This window comes from Silurus meridionalis, chromosome 6 (genome assembly GCF_014805685.1).
Source record: "Silurus meridionalis isolate SWU-2019-XX chromosome 6, ASM1480568v1, whole genome shotgun sequence".
NCBI classification, from domain to species: domain Eukaryota; kingdom Metazoa; phylum Chordata; class Actinopteri; order Siluriformes; family Siluridae; genus Silurus; species Silurus meridionalis.
Window position 1 is genome coordinate 11,191,362 of NC_060889.1, and position 19,414 is coordinate 11,210,775.

Below are 19,414 nucleotides of genomic sequence, written 5' to 3' on the forward strand. Positions count from 1 at the left end.
CCTTCTTATGTTGGAATAAGCCTTTAATATAGTTTATGACAATTGTCTTTTTTGTCATTTATGCCACTGACTCACCCAAAAGGCTTAAATGTAACTCTATATATTTGTTTAATTCTTGCTTTTATATATATATAATTTTTTTTTAATATGATGAATATAAAAAAATACTGTAGTTACAGCAAAACAAAACCAGCAAACCCAATATTCAAAGCAGTCAGACATATCAGATTTACGAGAAAAAAATATATTAGAAAATTTTAAAACAAGTAAAAATAGATGAAGCGCTAAAACAAGCGCAACAACAACAACAACAACAACAACAACAAAAACCATTCATAAGGCTATCCATAGAGTGACTACTGTGTAGAAAATTCTAACTCCCACTTGATCTCCTCACCTGAACCTCTGCGCCCATTTCCTTTTTCGTGTTTTCTCTCTTGCTCCCAAGAAGAGTCAATTGGGGACTTACGTTTTTCCAGCACCTCAGATGCTGGTTTGGTTATGGCTTCCATTACTCTATCAGAGGAGGGATGGGGAACCTGCTCGGCCATGGGCCCTGAAGTGTTTGCGTTAGCATTTGAATTGGTATCGGGTTCAGAATTTGAATTGCTGTCTGAATTGGTTCCAAATGAAGTGTTCATTGTAGTGTCTAAATTGGTGAAATGTTTAAGTCCTGATTTGGTGATTGAATTGGTATTAGATATAGAGACTATTTTGTTGTCTAAATTACTGAAAGACTCATTAGCCATTTTGATTTTCGAATTGGCTCCAGGTTCCCTGGCCATTTTTGGGTCTGAATTGGTACCAGACTGGAGATCAAACTCACAGCTGGGTTCAGAAGCCCAGGTTACACTGCCTCTCTTCCCCCCTTTGCCTTTACTTAGTGCACTTGGAGGACCTTGAGAGCCTGCATTATTAGCCTTCTTGCTAAATCTAGCTAGGGTAGTTAGCGCCGTGGTAGCAGGGGAGCAAGGGGGCACATGCCTGCCCTCCTTGCCTGGCCTGTGCTTGGTTAGTCCAGCTGTGTTACCCCCTGACTCCAGAAACACACCATGTGGAATCCCGCCCCCTAAAGGCATTAGTCAGGAACAGCAAGAGAAAAAAACAAAAAGTAAACTCAGTAGCAGTCAGACAACAGTACACAATAAATCAAGCTGCTTTATACAAACAGTAGTTCTGCACACACAATCATATGTAGTGTTTTTACTTGTTTTTAATATTCTCTCAATTTTCAGCATGCATGCATAGCTTAATTTTGTCAATATTTCTATTTAAAACCGTTCACTTAATAGAATAACTTACAACTTAGAAGAAAACGAGTTAATCTAATGAAGAACATCATTTGTAAAAAAAAAAAAAGAAATTAAGACAATGACTGAGGGGTGATATCTGAACAGTGACACACCAGAAATACACAGGAGAAAGCAGCTGGCAGATGGCAAATGCGAAAGGGTGAAAAATAAGAGGAATGTAAAATTAGTTGAGAGATTGAATTATGGTAGACTTAGCAGAGGTATTGACAGAGAAAAGTGGAGCAAAAGGAATTGAGTTCATGCAGGTAAGTACATTGCTTTGTGCCAACCCTTGATAAAATAAAACATACATAGTTTTGTTGCAAGATAACTGGAATGATTTTCTTTGAGAAATTAATTTGGGCTACATATTTACTTTAATCAATCAAATGAGAACAGAAATCATGAGCATGTTGCCATGTGTGTTTTACAAGGGTACACAGATCATGCAGTTCAGCACAAAGCCCAAACATAGCTATGTTGCTGAGTGGCTCAGAAGGGCATCATGGGTAAAGGAAGAGAGGAAGAGATGTGCTACAGTGGAGTAAAAGGATGTGAATGCTGAGAAGTTGAAAGATTGAAAAGAGGGTGTGTGTGAGTGCGGGTGAACTGGTTTTGTAGTCACCACTATGTTGGATCACTCAGGACCCAATCTAGAGGAAAGCTACAAGTCCTAACCCCAACTTCTGGGAGAATCATGGGCGTAGCAGCAGGGGATGTGGGTGTGGCCTCACAGTGCAGTTGAAAACATGAGAAGTTAAAGAGTGGAACAATGGTGTGGAATAGAACTGCTGAGTATACAAACATGTTCATAAACAAATTATCACTAATAAACTCTTTGGAAAGATGCATATTGCTTGCAAACAAAACAGTAAAACTTGACCTCTTGATAACATACAAAACAAAATGTAAATATTTGTTAAAGCTAGACAGTAAGCAGTGTTAACTCACCAATAGCAGCTTTAACTTCAATGGCCTCAGACTCCTGTGAGAAATCACTGATTCCGGCTGCGTTAACCGCCCTCACACGGAAAACATACTTTCCGCCTGTCGTCAAGCCATGACACACAAATCTATGGAGAACAACAGAGTATAACACATTTTTGTGCATTTAATATACACTTAGTTTTTTTTTTTTTTTTTTTACATATCATAACTTGAAAAGGGGTCAAATTTGACCTTGACACAATATAAGGGTTGAGACAGCATGACTGCAATTCCTGATGATTTTTAAGTGAACTATCAAACTGTAAATCTCTTGTTCTATCTCATCCCAAAGATGTTTTATTAGACTCATATCCAGTGACTGGAAAGGCCACTAAATGACACTGAGCTCACAAGTTTGAAATTTTTTAAATATAAAAAGTAAATTGTGAAAAAAAGGATAAACTGTGGCCCTGTATGGATGCACATGGTCAGCAACAATATTCACATAGTCTGGCATTCAACTTTTCTTGGTATTAGCAAGCCCATGGATTCCATGGATTCATGCTATTGGTGTCAAAACCTGACCCTGCTATTTGTGTGCTTCAGCAGAATTTGAGAATCCTCAGACCAGTCTTCAACTGTCTTCAACAGTTTTATTAAGCCTGTGCCTATTACAGCTCAGCCGATTTTTGTTCTTGGGTGACAAAACTTGAACCTGATGTGGTCTACAATTGTCCATTCTCCATTATCGTCTCTTACCAGCAAGACGTTAACAACCACAAAACTGCTGCACAGTAAATGTTTTTTTTTCTTTACTGCATCATTCTGAGTAAACTCTAGGGAATGTTATGCATGAAAATTCCATTAGATAAGCAGTTAAAGACACACTTAAACCAGCCTGTCCAGCACTACCAATCATGGCACAGTTAAATCATTGAGATCACATTATTCTGACACATGATTTTTTCATTGCACTGATGCCACGTTATTGAGTGTTTATAGAATTGCACAAATGAGTAGATTTTAAAGGTGTTCTTAATAAAGTGGTCAGTGAGTATATGTTTTTATAATCATGTTCTTGTATAGCCAGGTGTGTGTACAGGTTTGTGTGTCTTTCTAAATCTGGAAAATGTACCTGGTGACTTTGACAGGCTTATTATTGCAGGGCTCCCAAGCATTGCTTCCAGCAACACTGGTCTCAATGTAGTAGCCAACCAGTTCTTTAGCTTCCCGTGATGCTTCCCATGACACAACAACAGATGTGTCTGTGTTCCGCGTGGGCACTACGCGGCCTGGGGCAGACGGAATATCTAAAGATTGAATGATGAGGAATTGTTAACTATAGGTTTACTATATTGAAGCTTATATTTAATTAATAACAATGATTATAACAATACTACTACTACCAATACTAACACTAATACTACTACTACAACTACTACTACTAATAATAATAATATAAAAAAAGGATATCAAGGTACAATACAATAAAAAACATGTATTTATCTGAAATATAAAAACTACTCTCATCGTTATTCACTGCTTGATATCCATCAGTGCATCTTTCATATGCATGTCGTCGTATCGCAAAATTAAGAGCAACGTTTCAATCGAAGATATTGTGTAGAAGTGAGGGCTTGATTCACCCAGTTTATCTCCCACTTGAGTGGCCTCTGTGGGATCTGAAGGTTCACCAACACCAGCAGAGTTGCAGCAGCGGACACGGAAGCAGTAGGATTTCCCCTCAGACAGGTCAAACAGAGCGAAGCGTGGAGACTTTACTGGAAGCTCTGTGTTCACACGTTGCCAGCTGTCCGTGCCAGTCACACACTATAAAATGCATACATTTGCACCTTTAATTACTTAAAGGTATTAACTGCACTGACAGGATTTTCCAATTAAAATGAACAATAACAATAAAGAGAATTCTACAGGGTTTCATAAACAGTACATAGTGATGAGTATGAGTATATATTATAGATATAAATCTATTTTTTACACTTAATATTACACTTTAATTTACTGTAGTAAGGTGCATCTAAAATATGATATGATTAGAATAACTGTGGACCTTCTCAACATAGTACATGACACCCTCGTATCCCTTGTCACTTGGGGGCTTCCAGCTTAGCACCACATAGTTCTTGGTGGCCTCAATAACAGTGAGGTCACGAGGTTTGCCGGGAACCACACCCTCTAAAAGAACCAGAAAAAATGAAGAAATGACACTCAGTCTAACTGATATTCTTAATTTAAATACCCTTTGGTAATCTGTATGATAGTAATATGTCATATGTCAGAAAAACTATTGGATCTAGTATGCAATTACACTTCACTAAAACCGGACTCGTCCTCATTAGGGTCTTTCCAAAATGCACACTAGCACACAGTTCTGCTTACCTACAGGCTCTTCTTCAGTAACAATGATTTGGCCAGTCCATGGTGCAGAGGTTCCTGAAGAGACAGAGATCACAAGATAGACAGAGAGAGAGAGAGAGAGAGAGAGAGAGAGAGAGAGAGAGAGAGAGAGAGAGAGAGAGACAAAATACAGTTACAAAAAGAAAAACATTTCATGATTAAGTAGACTGTTCAAATATAATGTCTTATTTATTTTTTTATTTTTTATTTATTGCTTATTTTAAATTAATACTCATGGGCAGTGTGAAAATCTATTACATAAACATTATAATTATTATCATCGCTGTGCCACACTGTGGTTTCGATAAAACAGAAGCTCAGAGTGATACATGCTAGCAAATTCACACCTTTGCGAGCACGGTCAGCGGGGTCCATGGCTGCCACAGGTTCAGACACACGAGAAGGATGACTCATGCCACACTTATTTACTGCACGCACGCGGAAAATATAGCTGCGGCCTTCGACAAGACCAGTAACGGGAAAACGGGCAAACTTGATTGGAGTATCATTGCACTGAATCCAGTGAGAAGTGCCGACTTCACACCTAGTGAGAGAGAGTGAGAAGGAAGGTGAGAGATAGAGACAGTTGGACAAGAGGAACTGTCATTAGCAGAAGAATCAGCACCAGGGAATGCCCTTATTCTGATATCACACTACATTTCTGCATGATTTCAAATGAGCTGTCAGTTTTATACCAGGTTTGCACCAAGGCCTGCTATTTCATTCTACTGTATACTTGAATACGGTTAAAATGACCAAAAAAACTATAATAAAACACTCATGTCACTCACTAACGGTTTCATGTCTGTTAAAGATTCCATAAGGGAAATTTAAGTAAATAATTCACTTAATGCATATCCCTTCATTTCCTCTTTTGTGTATACAAAATGTGTATACAAATGCACCTGTCGACAAAGTAGCCCAGAATAGAGCTGCCTCCATCCACAGCTGGCTGTTTCCATGTAACAATGATATAATCCTTGTTAGCTTCTTGACAAAACACATCCAGAGGAGCACCAGGAGCACCTGCAACCTCTGCATCGCTATCTATAACACACAAAGTCACACAGTTCAGTGAAATTCAGTTATCAATTTAAACAATTTCATTATTTTATATGGTAAAGCTAAATGTGTCAACTGCATATTTCTCCATACAAACTCTTATTTGCAAGAAAGGTAATTTGCCACAATTTGGGCTACAATGTATATCATGAGTTGGCACTAGATATGATAACACTGTTATAGCAGTATTGCTAAAGACCAGTGGTGGGCTGTCAGGGTCAGCAGAGTCTTCTCTGCTGATCTAAACACTATCAGAAGCAACAACCTACATTTACAACTTAAATTCTAATATTTGTTCCATGAAATTGTATACATTTATTCCCAACAGTTTATTCTCTTCATTTCTTAGCGTTTCTCTTGGCTGCACTGCTTCCAGTACATGTATGTGGATGTTAGATTTTTGTCCAATCAAATTTCATCCTCTATGTGCTGCCATGTCAATCTAATCTTCACAATCAGTAGCACTTACCGTTGTACCTTAATGTATATTAGCAATGGGTCTGTTTCTTTAACCAATCAGATTTTAAATTCGCCACACAGGGCCAGCTAGCTGGCCCAGAATAGCGTCAGCATTTTTTCCGTCCTCTGATTGGTTGTTCAGAGCGAAACTGTAACAGCCAATTTTGACTAGCAAAACATGTCTGTAGCACACTGCACACATTAATACATCTGAGTTATACTTTTTATGCCCACAATGGCTGATGGAGTAAAAGAAATTGATTTGGTCTCGGACATACTTAAAAATCCATTTTCAAGGCGGAACTTTTCCAGAAAAGCTAAACATCGTGAGAAGGGATGGCCAACCCCGAGGCTAGCTAACTTGTTTCAGCCCAGGAAAGGGTTTGTTCGCCACTTCCAGACCAGTGCCCACGAGCCGTACCACTGGCTTACAGCCTCTGAGGAGTGGTGCAAATTATGTGAGTATGCAATATGAGTCTGCATCTCTGGTGAGTAGGTTGTATTTGATTAAATTTTTTATGTTTTTGTCATTTTATTAGACAAATATTAATTCGGAACTGCTCCAGATGATGGTGGCACAGTTGCGGTTGTAGTGTAGAGGTTTGGAGCTTGCTTTAGTAAAAATGGTATTCACCCTCTATACGCGAAATGCCTCTCTCTCTGTAATGCCATGCATTGTTATAATGCATTTTTGTATAGTATTGATGGTTTCTATAATTGCGACATGATAGTAGTGGTATTAAGAGGTGGATTAAGTCGGGTTCCCACTAAAGGCCCAGGTAACAAATGCACGGCCCGCCACTGCTAAATACATAGTATAATATTACATTGTTTGATATTATTTATTACTAAGATCCTTGTCCTACAGGATTAACAAGTTATTAAAAGGTCATTTCTCCCACAGGTTTTAATCGCTACTTAACTTGAGCTGTTGCAGCCATTCAGCAGACAGATTTAAAATTAGAACGAAACCTGAGCCCTAAGAGAGCCTCAAGCCTGCACTCATAAATGCACAGTGTAACAATCCGCACATTGTTTAATTCATTGCCTTATTTTTTTCTTTGATGCCCAGATTCTAAGTATCTTTCCATGAGCCATGTGTTATATTTTTATGTTTAATGGTATGTGCTTAAGACTTTGACTATGACACCCACAAGAGCCCAATACAACTACAGGCCAAGTCATTTAAACTGGGATTTCAAATTTATATGAGGTCATGCAGGATAATAGGAATCAACAAAAAGACTGCGATCACTTTTTCCACAGCTGCCTATGTGTCAGTTTGTGTGTGGGGAGGGGGTGTTATGGTTGTATGGTCTAAAATTTAGATGTCCACTGAGAGCAGATGGATTATAACCTATTACACAATATTCTAATGATTGATAGCATTGGATATTTAGTACTCTACATACACATACAATGCATACTACAATGTAGTTTAAAACACACACTATATATACAACTTGAGTATGTGCCATTATTGCTAAAAATATAGAACCATTCATACTGTCAAATCTGGACAAGACAACCTGTCCCAGACTATTACTCAAAGTACACAGAGGAATAGATAATCCACTACACCACCAGCCCAGAATGTTGACATAAGGGAGGTTTGTTGGTTTCTACCATCAAACCCGGTGCTTCCCTGTTCTTGGTTGTCAAAAATGGAAATCGGATATCCTGAAGGGTGCAGAAAGGACATCTTTGTTTAACCTGGATAACAAAGGTTAAACAAAGATGTCCTTCCTGCACCCTTCAGGATCACTGCATCCCAGTGTCAAAGACATTAGTGATGTCTTTAATGAATTGTGGTCCATAGCCTCAAGAGATAGTGAAGAACACTGCACACAAACACCAAGCTTCCCATCTCTTTGGAGCCACTGCTGGTGTTGGACTAAAATTAGACTATGGATATGGATACTATGCTTATTGATTTGCCATCTTTAACTAACCCTTACCCACCTACATAAGAATGACACTTGTGTTCATAACTTTAGTACAGAATTCAACATTGTCATTCTAGCAGATTTGATCTAAAATCCTGCTGACCTTGTGCTTTTTCTGTAACTGTGTCAAGGATTTCTGAGCTCAGATTTCATCCAGGATTAGCAACATCACCTCTAGAATCATTGCATTGAACATTGGTGCCTCTCAAGTATGTATACAGAGACCACTTCTGATTACACTTAAGAACTAAAAGCACATTTCATATCATGTTATTATGACTCAGTGACTGAGTATTTAGGATTTAGGATTCAGTAGGTTGTAGAATAACTGCTCACAAAACAATATGTCATGCCAGATGATTAAGACAAATGTAACTCTGTGGCTTTGCGAGAAGGAATTGAGATAGTTAAGTTTTCTTCAGTCACTATTTACTGCTCTAACGTATATACCAAAGATGCAAACTTCATACACCAAACCAAATGTATTTGTTGATTAATTACATCTTAAAAACAGTTTGTTCTGTTAATCATCCCTTTCCTCCAGTCCTCCCAAACCTTACCTTGGACAAAGACATAGGCAGAGTGTGTCTCATAACCAGACTTTGTGATGACACGAAGAGTATAAAGCCCCTCGTCTTCTTTATTAAGATGTGTGAGCGTAAGTGTAGCTCTGTCTCCACTCCAGTGCATCTGAACCCACTTAGATTGCACCAGCAACTTATCTAACACATAATGCATAAACCACAAATAAACATTGAAAAGGTTTTTAACTACATTTGAAAATGGAAAGATTGACATTTAAAAAAAGACATTTCAGGTAGCTACTGGATATCTGTATAATGTTAAGTGTTTGTTCACTCACCATCCCTGTACCATTCAATCTCAGGCTGGAAGCGTTGCAGTGATGGGTAGATGACAACGGAGCAGCCCAGACTCATCGTCTCACCCTCACGTCCAAAAGACACACCAAACTTTTCTACAATATGCGTCTCAAAAGTCACTCCATACTCCAGGCAGGGCACTGAAACACACAAATGAACAAGAACTCAGTTCATGTAGAGGTAAAAAAAAAAATCTGAGGTCTACAGAATCACTAGAAATAGGTGAGAGTGCTCCACATCAGACTTGGTGAATGTTACCTGTGCAAAAACAGCATTTGCATTACATTAAACAGTGCAGAATGTTGGTTAGGATACACAATAGTAGAAACAAGAAGTAAAAATGTAAGTGAATTTATTTATGACATAAGGTGTTAATCTCAGCTGTGTTTGTTTATCTAGCAACAGGATCAATGTTCTATGTCAAATTTCAGGGAAATAATTATTCTATTATTATATATAACAAAGCATAAATATATTCTGGTATAAATATACTTTATTTGCTTTGAGACAATGTCCTTGACTTGAACGTATTTAATTATTCTATTCTAATGATAATTTGCTGTCATTTGAAATAATTATCCTGCAAGTTTTTTTATAAAAATAATTGAGCTAAAGAACAGCTTTTCCATGCTGGAAAAAATAAGCATAACCAAGAACTTTCAAAAAAATTCATTAGGCAGATATCCTAGAACAGGGAAGCCCAATACGTCGATCGCAATCTACCAGTTGATCGCAAAGGTAGTGTGGGCAGATCGCATGACATAAATAGATATTTATTTATGCATTTTTTATAGTATGTAGATCATTTTTACTTAGTAATTTTATAAGTAGCTCGCATGCTAAAAAAGTGTGTGCACCCCTGTCCTAGACTAATTGCCCCTAGAGTGGATGTGTGAATATGTGCATGGACTGCATTGGCCTGATTACCTGTGTTCCTGCTTCACAGGCTGCAGGCTAAATGAATAAATGAATCCAAGCGGCAGTTAAATAGTGTGACTAATGTGATTACAGGAAGGCACTTTAAATTTACACCGCAATAGCTGTTTTTTGGAAACAACATACGTAAGGAAAAGAAGAAAGGAGGATGAAAGAAAAATAGTTTGTGATATCAAGAAGATAGAAATGAATACAATACAAATAGTGCAGGGACAGCATTCATGCAGACATTTATAATCATATAGAGAATGTAATATTTAAAATAATCAAGCTACAGTGCGTAGGATTTTTGTAGTTCTCCTGACTTCCTATAATAGTAAATCATAGTGCTGTAACAGCCTTTGGCCATTAGGGGTGCTGCAATGGAGCACTACACTGCAAAAGGGAAATATTAGAATACTATAATTATATAAACGTTGTGTCCATCTTTAAGCTATATTTGACATACTGGAAATCAGAATAACTAAATACATTTTTAAAAAATTCCCATGTATTTTCTAAAACGATTATATTTGCATTTGAATTCTTTACAATGTATTATAGTTAGCTAGCTATTGTTATCAGATTAGCTTAATCTGGGGAGATCAAATCCAGAAAGAACCCCCATATTCATTCCTACATTATGATTTCATTAAGTTTTAATGAAGTGAGTAGTTTACACTGGTTTATTGTTATTTTTTAAATGTGTAGAATATGCACAGGTAACCATAAAATCTATAAATCATGAGCACTGCTGCATGATTAACTGCCTGATGGCATCTTAGGACAAGAGGTCTTTATTATTTCTTTTTATTCATATGCTCAAACAAATATTATATATATTTTAAACTATTCAAAAATGAGGTTTTACTATTTAGCCACTATTTGCTTTGAATTCTCTCTGCGTTTGTGAGCCTTGACATTAATCTGGGTGTTGAAGAACAGTATTTCACAACCAACATTATGGAATATTCTGCAGCTAGGATCTTATACTAGCATTGTTCTACCAAACAAAAAAACAATCCCAAAATCGTACATACTGTAGCTTTTTTTATTTTATTTTATTTTTTTTATCTGGAAAAATCATCAATATCTCTAAAGATACAGAACCTAAACTATCAGCATCTTTAGTTTTTGGAGTTTCACACCGCTTCAAGTTTAAAACAAAACTTGGACTGAGAGTGATCATGCAATATTGACCGGTGGAGGGCATGCAGTGCTTAGAGAACTGAACACAAAAAAAAATGTATTAACCCAGTTACCTCCAGAGCCGGACCATTTTTTATCTGCACCCAGTACATGAGAAACAAAACAGCTGTTAGCATCAGTAACATTAGCCTTTGACTGGCTGCTGTACTTCTCCTTAACATTACCAAAGCACAACAACTTTAAAGAAGAGTTGTCAAAATTAACGCTTTAATAACACATTATGGCAAAGTCATTTTATCTGCACTAATTTTATTAACGAGTGATTAATGCAGCAGGCATTTTTGTTTGCCCATTTTTATAAAAAATATTAATAATAAATGTAAAAAACACAACATCCTTTCTTTAATCAGATCTTTAAAAAAAAATGTATCATTAAACATTTGGTATCCAGCAATAAAAACCGTCCATGTGGAAACATAAAAGTTCCATTTGGTGTCCTAATGATTTATGTAATTTAAAACACCATAATTACTTTAAAACATTTACAAGAATATTTTGTCATCATGCTCTATGTTGAGTTTGGTTTCACTAATAATGAACAGACATTTGCATTAAGCATCCATATTTGACCTCGCCCATGTTCAAACTTTTTTTTTATTATGAATTATTTTAAAAAACTTTTAGAACAGATTGTGTGCTATAAAGTTGCGATTAATCACAAATTAACTTATGACAACCATGCAATTAATTACAAGTAATTTGTTTTAATCGATTGCCAGCCCTACTTTAAAGTTGAACTATTTTTAAGTTTTGATAGAAAGGACACCCAACCACTGGAAACTTACAGAGTCTGGGAGCTGGAAAAGACTCGTCAACTTCACCCTTGAATCCTAAATGTTAAACAAACGAAGAATTTCTTAATATCAAGCCAATTACATACATCCTATATCAAAAACCAAGATTTTCTTTATTGCGATCAAAATCATACTGCACATAATAATAAATAAGATGAGTAATTTTGAATAATTAAAATTGATATATATTTATACATTAATCCCAGGACTTTGAAATGCCTAACAAAACTATATTTATAAGAATTTTCTTTAAATTCTGGTATAATCTTTGACATACTTTTGACCACAACAGAGGCAAAAGCCGAAAGCTCCCCCTTGCTGTTCATGGCAGACACACGATACTGAGCAGTGTCATCAAAGTCACATCTAAAAAGACAGAAAGACATGTGACATTCACGTACACACCGCACTGTCACATACACATGAATCAATGCACTGTAAATCATTGTAAACTCTGTATGTCTTCCATGTATCACAACCAAAATGAATTTTCAACTGACAAAAATAGATTGCAAGCAGTGATATCACCAGACCAGGGCTGGATCATTTTACCAGCACTGTAATCTATCATGTAGCCCATGAACTTTGACTCCAATGTATTTAGAATGTAAGAGCACAAAAACCGAATATTCAACCATAGTGTAAAGTAGATATGTATTTATAGCCTGTGTGTACGAGTGTGTAGACTAGTAGGTGAGACAAAGAGACAGATACCAGTCTAAGAGGGAAGGAATGCTAAGGATGCATGGGTTTTTTAGGTGTCCCTCAGGTTATTGCCAACTGGCAGAGGAAGGTTTGGATCATGTATCACTATTTGCATGAACTATGAACTATGCAGGACTGTGGTTACAGTATGGACAATGGTAATTTACAACTATTTAAGCTCAGCTGTTTGGTTTTCGTCAGTGTAAGCTCTGGTGTCATGGTTCTAGTGGCGCAGTCTCCTGTGTGACTGTGTTTGCTATGCTTTATTTTCCCTTGCTGGACCTATAATCCAATGAGATCAGTAAAGATTTAGGATGTTTTGACGTACTAAGATAAATGGTAATAACAGGTGTGGATGGTCTTGTATACGTGTTTGTATGTGCATGTGGGTTTATGAGTATGATTACTTGTTAATCTCCAGAGAGTGGACGTTGTAGCTGCTCACTATTTTGTACTTCCCTGGATGAGCCATTGGATCAATGGTAACATTGTTCTTGTACCTGTTTGATGGGTGGCATGGAAGGAGAATCATTATAGAGAGAAGAAAAGGAGAAATGTCAGAGATAAAAGAATAAAGACTAAAACTCAAAGGGAAAAAGGCAGTGTTGCAACTGAACAAGTATAAATTGAACAAGTTATTTCATAATTTTTTTTGTTTGTTTTTTTGTTATATTATGCAGCTATTCCTGGTTATGAGAGTTGTGTGTGCCATCATAATTCATAGCAGATCTATGTTTTCTTGTAGCTATGGGATGTGTTCCATATAGTTTAATAGTGGGGACATTAGTATTAAAGTGTGTGTTTGTGGGGGTGCTGGGGTGACACCAGTCAGTTCATATTTCAGTCATATAACATATCCATCTTTGCTAATGATTGCTCATATATAACATTGCATAAGTATTTCCCCCTTGAACTAAAATTTTCTTAATTCAGATTATATGTAAACATAAAATAACCCAGTGTAATAAAATGTGAGTAAGAAAATCAATAATATTTGCTCATTTATTTACAGCAACAACAACAACAAAAACTTCAAGCTTGAGATTACATAAATGTTCTGGTACAATGGCCGGCTGCCATCAGAAGTCACATAGTTAGTTAAATGATGTCCACCTGTTTGCAATTAACATGTCATTTGATCCCAGTATAAATACAGCTGTTCCTGGTAGGCCACAGAGTTTGTTACAGAATTATGCCTCAACAAACATCATGAGTAAAGAATAAAGTGCTATCAAAACAATTGCAAAACATTGTTCTGATTACTTCTCTGACAAACACTGACTTTTGACTCATTTTCAAAATATATGTCATCTCTTTGCCATCTCCAGTATTTGTAATAATTTGGATAAGCTCAATGGGGGAGTAAATAGTTATGCAACCCACTGTATAGTCAGATCCTTATAAAATCTGTTCACTCTAAGCCACTCAACTGCACTTAAGGGGTTTCCTCAAGTTACCATGATATGTGTGTGTGTGTGTGTGTGTGTGTGTGTGTGTGTGTGTGTGTGTGTGTGTGTGTGTGTGTGTGTGTTGCTTACCACACAGTCCGGGGCTCAGGCCATCCTGTAATCGTGCAGTGCAGCCGCACACACTGTTTTTCCCACACAGTGTGTGAGCGGGGCTTGATCACAAACTCCGGTGGATGCATTAGGTTATCCTTGTTCAGGTGCTTGTGATACTCCTCGTTGTCATGGATCTACAGGCATGTGGTCACACACAGGCTTGATATAGAGCTAAGATTTTGTTTATAAATAATGCAAACATTTATACCATACCATTCAGCATGCACCATTCATATTCGCATGTTTAACATGAACACAAACATGAAAACAGCACAGTAAGTTTGACAGACATCATGCTTCGTTATTGTTTGTTCAATCTATAGTAGGTTTCATTTACTCATAGGACAGGTCTTTGTAGTTTTTATCATTATATGATAGAAGTCTAATTTAAGCTTTCCTTTAGCTTACAACCTCATTCATAACATTAGCACACAGTCCAGAGACAACAGTGCACTGCTGCTGTGTCTTAAGAAACCTCAGGCATCTGGCACAACGGTGGGACGAATTATTACTCCACGAATCTGAATGAAGAAATTATGCTCTCTCTCTCTCTCTCTCTCTCTCTCTCTCTCTCTCTCTCTCTCTCTCAAGATAATAGGGCTTGCCAGTATAGAGACACAGCTAAACTTTCCAGTGCAGTGATGCACAATTTAATTGCATAAAAAAATATTTCAAGCAAAACTATAATGTGTGTGACTCTTATAATATAATTGCTATAATTACCATTGATTATCCTGACATACTATACATATATATATATATATATATATATATATATATATATATATATATATATATATATATATATATATATATAATGAAAATCCTATTCATTTTGGAGAGACTGGCTCTAATTAAATGTAAATAAAACCAAATACAGATTTTAGCGCATGAAAAAACAAATGGCCAAAGCAATTTAAAAATAATAATTAATCAGCTGCATGAATGCAAAAGTCCTACTCACTAGTGTCTTTTTACATGTATACACTACTTACATAGAATCAAAAGACATGATCTACATAATGACCTGAAGCATTACAAATATATAAGAACATGTTATCAAATATCAGTGTAACATTGTTTTAGTCACAATACAGGCCTTTACGATAATGGTTATGCTTCTTCTTTCTACATCACACTCAGTTATTAAGTCATGTATTACTGATCTGGAGAGAATAATTGTGACCATGATTGTGCTCCCGATCTGCACTGACCCTCTTGTTGAGGGAAATGCGTTCTGCAGACTCCCTCATGACGGTTCTGTGAGACTTGTGCTCCATGCGTTCCATCTCCACCCCGCTGGTGAAGAGGTCCCTGCGGGCCAGGTAACCAGCACTCTGTTTAGCCCGAGCTTCTTCAGTGTCTGACAGACCACTCGCAAACTCTTGACTTGGGTGGAGAAGGTGAGGGTGGAGGAATAGGTGTTGATTGGGATGTCAGTATCATCACAGCATATATACTCATATACATACATATAACATATTTTAATGTGAAAGCCTTTTTTCAGACTTCCACATACCACTGATGCTGTATTTATTATTGCTAATATCTAAGTATCATATCTGTTTCTAAAAAATAGTATCAACAGATTTTCTTCATTCCTGCAGTTCAAAACCTGCTCATTTCCCCCATATATAAGACTATGCGCAGTCCCATAAGTCCTGGCTCATACCTTCCCCTGAAGATGGGCACCACATAGCCTATAATCTGGTTCTCTCTGTCCACAGCCAGGTAGGTGGGCTTGGATCTCTTTGACTGAGGACTCACCCCCGTCTCATCCAGAGAAGTGAAGGTGGTATCTCTAATGCTAAAATGCCCACAGCAAAAATATTATACATAAGTAAATGTCTGGTAAGCAAAAACATGGTGAGGGAATATATATATAGTATGTTGGCGAGTAAAAGGAATGTGGGAGAAATGCAGAATTATGGATTAGATGGGTAAAGGAGGGAAGTAAGTCAATGCCCTTTAGTAATATTTACTAATATCCTAATAATAATATTGGTATAAGAAACCAATACTCTAACCAAGTTTGTTAGAGTTGAAATACTGTACATTTATGAAGCATGTTTGAGAGAGTCCACTCTGGAAAAGTTACACAAGCACATAATGTCCCGGTCTCAAAGCACACTCCGACCTTGGCATATGGATTGAATGATAGTATAGTTCTCACAGAGACAGGTATATTTACAGACTGTAAAGAGGGAGGTGCAAGTACAAGTGAGAGTAAAACTATCCACTCAGACCTCAACAGAATCTGTGCATATAAACTTAGCACAAAGTGGCAGGCAGTGTAACAGATATTGGTGTCTTGATCCAAGGGCTTTAAGCCTTCTGATTTCTAACCATATACTATTTACAAAATCTTGTATATTTCACATAGGTTGCATTGTTCTGTTATATTGTACAGTTTCTTGTGAAACAAATAAATTGGCTTAGAATCGCTTAAGAAGATTTTTTAGAACGGCGGAAATTGAGCAAAGAGTACTTTTTTCATGTGGTATTGAATATTTAAAATGCCAAATGGTGTTAAAGTTATAATGAAAACAGTGTTACCATATTATTTACTACCTAGTTTGGCCTATACCATATAGCATACTTCAGAAAGGGTTTAAAATAATTTTATAGAAAAAAAAACATTTAGTCTCAGCTAAATATCTCTCTTTGCCAGGGTTTGCAAACTTATCATAACCCTGGAAATTTACACTACAATTTTTTTAAATCCACATTAGCCTTTGTGCCAAATGTAGTTTAACTGCACTGCACAATGTGGTAACATGTCCAGTCCCACTTACATTATTATTATCATTTAAATCATAGTTTATTATCATTAAAATTGTGTTTTGATTCATCAAAACACAAGACAATGTGAAGTGTCCTTCAAACTAATTTTTTTTAATCCTTGGGATGTGTGTAAAAAGCATATGATTGTATGAAGTTTGGTACATTTCCACAGGAACCCCAGTGACACTTTGACAGCTCTAGGATTTGAAATCACAACATTTCAGCCACAGGACCTTGACCACTGAGCGACCTCTCTACAATAACACATTTCAATGAATTGGGTATTCAATTAATCCCTTAAACATCCAGGACCTGTCAGCAGCACCAGATTTACATTCCTCACTCTCATAACTATATATCATTCCTATTAGCTTCACTGTTGTGGCTAAATCAGTAAAGGCAGTTACTGAATAACTATAATAATAATAAAGGCTTTTTCTGAAAAATGAGCTGATATTTTAAGTGCAATACAAGTTATATTTTAACTTCTGATTTTTTTGAAGCAAATTGTCAGTTTGTAGCTAAGTAAGAGTTTTTTGTTTGTTTGTTTGTTTGTTTTTGAATTGATATTTTTGTTTTCCTTCTTTTAAAGCATACATAGTTTCTCTATTTTTTAACCAGGTTTTTCATAATAAGCATCCATATGGTTACTTTTTCACAGACAAGGCACTCTGATTAAGCTAATTTGTGTATGACAATCTGCATAAAAACCATATAAAATCAAAATCCAGATTAAAGTCATCAGTATGCCCCCAAAAACTAGGTAATATGAAGACAATGCAGACAAAGTGCCATGTCAAGTCTAGTAAATATGAACTTGATTTTATTTCAGATCGGCCCTGAATATAAGAATTCAGGGCCAACCAAAAATCCAACCAAATAATTTCAGTTACACTCAAACCAATCTTTGCAATAAAATCCAACCTTTTGTATGTACAAACAATTAAATCTTCATCGACCCAAAACCTCTTATCGAACCAATATTTATGCAACTCATATAAAAACAGACAAACTTTTGTAGACCTTGGTACAAAATACCCAGCATACAGTATGTTTGTCGAGAAGCTAAAATACAATATTAAAGGTCTCTAATAACAGGCTGCTGGTCTTAATAAAAACAAACCAAATATGTAGACTTTAGCAAATGCAGTGTTTGCACTGACAATAATACAAAGCGAAACCCAAGGTTGACCACGCTATAAAATCAAACTTCAACCTAAACATCAAAAACACAACAACAAGCCCTGCACTTCTTCACAGACTCATCACAAGCCAGACCTGAACATGGTTCTGGAATACATTTGTAGACATTCTAGCAGTCTCAGCAGGCACCACCAAAGGCAAAACAGACATGTATAAAGCATGCAGGATTCACAGACAAGTTGTTTGGTTTTAGGTGAATTTAGATGAATATTTAGTGGGATATGCAGGGAAATGCAAGGCAGCAATGAATGTTCAGCTGAAATGAATTACTGGGTCAGTGATATACTGGACCAAGGAGATGTTAAACCAGTGTTTAAGGATGGGACGTGATTAAGTTTTTGGATTTCACTCCTTAATCGCTTACCCTTTGGCGTCTTTTCTGTGGGCGGAGTAAGTGCTGGAGCTCTGCTGGTATTGGCTGACTGTAGACTGCGCCTCCCGACTACGGTAAGCACGGTCATAGTGACGGTGGTGCTTCTGGTAGAATGGGATCGATCCAGACATCGCCTTCTCCTTATAGCTCAGTGCCTAGCTTCTGCTCTGAAGATCTCTTACACTGAAGGCTTTAAAGTTTCTACACACAAGTTAAGTGAGTTCAGTTATATCTGCATAAGCAGAGGTGGGGTTTATTTTATAAGTGAAATAATGAACCTCATATTGTCAAGTTCTTTTTTTGTCATTTACTATGTTACAATGCCTAATTTTTTTCTCAAATGTCTAGAAAGGTCGTGTTAGGTTTAGGTCCTATCAATATTGGATTTATACAACTATTAAAATGTTCAAATAATAGATGACTTTATGACATATGTCAAAGGTGAAGTTACTCAGATAAATTCTTGTGTCTGTGGGATAATATTATTTTATATAATCACCCATAAGAGCCTGTGAATCCACACCTTTGGTAAAAAAGTTTAAAATTCAGGAAGCACATGCAAAAGGACCATGATGCACTGACAAAATCCGAAGGGCATTTTGGCAAAATCATGCAGCATAAAATTTTTTTATATAATTTACCGAGCATCTGACACAACAAACCTTTACATAGAACAATGCAATACAAAGTTAACAACACAAATTGAATAGTTTTTACCTTATCCAAAGCTCTGTGGGTAGAAAATCAATTCAGCTAGCACTGAGGTAACAGGATGGCTTCAGGTCCGAGGGAGGATCAACAAAGCTTAAAATTCACGCAAAGTACTGTGCAGTGGAGAAGCAATCTCCAACAACCAAAATAATACCGAGGCGGGACGACATGCC

At 36.7% G+C, this 19,414-nt stretch overlaps 1 protein-coding gene across 3 annotated transcripts in view; it reads right to left on the bottom strand.

Annotated features, from left to right (window-relative positions):
• myom1b (myomesin 1b) overlaps nucleotides 1-19,387 on the bottom strand; it is a 33,961-nt gene extending 14,574 nt beyond the window's left edge. Inside the window, exons 1-19 of one of the 3 annotated variants that reach the window (XM_046851177.1) lie at nucleotides 19,248-19,387; nucleotides 18,522-18,731; nucleotides 15,843-15,977; nucleotides 15,385-15,559; nucleotides 14,147-14,304; nucleotides 13,016-13,108; nucleotides 12,181-12,269; nucleotides 11,895-11,939; nucleotides 11,163-11,186; nucleotides 8,967-9,125; nucleotides 8,665-8,826; nucleotides 5,543-5,684; nucleotides 4,985-5,181; nucleotides 4,620-4,673; nucleotides 4,291-4,415; nucleotides 3,866-4,049; nucleotides 3,355-3,529; nucleotides 2,244-2,365; nucleotides 1,052-1,069 (exon numbers count right to left, since the gene is read on the bottom strand). In XM_046851177.1, coding sequence (XP_046707133.1) covers nucleotides 1,052-1,069; nucleotides 2,244-2,365; nucleotides 3,355-3,529; nucleotides 3,866-4,049; nucleotides 4,291-4,415; nucleotides 4,620-4,673; nucleotides 4,985-5,181; nucleotides 5,543-5,684; nucleotides 8,665-8,826; nucleotides 8,967-9,125; nucleotides 11,163-11,186; nucleotides 11,895-11,939; nucleotides 12,181-12,269; nucleotides 13,016-13,108; nucleotides 14,147-14,304; nucleotides 15,385-15,559; nucleotides 15,843-15,977; nucleotides 18,522-18,661 — 2,197 coding nt within the window. In that variant the 5' untranslated portion in view covers nucleotides 18,662-18,731; nucleotides 19,248-19,387. Of the gene's footprint in view, nucleotides 1-1,030; nucleotides 1,070-2,243; nucleotides 2,366-3,354; nucleotides 3,530-3,865; nucleotides 4,050-4,290; nucleotides 4,416-4,619; nucleotides 4,674-4,984; nucleotides 5,182-5,542; nucleotides 5,685-8,664; nucleotides 8,827-8,966; nucleotides 9,126-11,162; nucleotides 11,187-11,894; nucleotides 11,940-12,180; nucleotides 12,270-13,015; nucleotides 13,109-14,146; nucleotides 14,305-15,384; nucleotides 15,560-15,842; nucleotides 15,978-18,521; nucleotides 18,732-19,247 lie in introns of all 3 variants that reach the window. The other 2 variants (XM_046851176.1, XM_046851179.1) reach the window with 2 other exon arrangements.
• Between the last annotated feature and the right edge of the window lie 27 nt (nucleotides 19,388-19,414).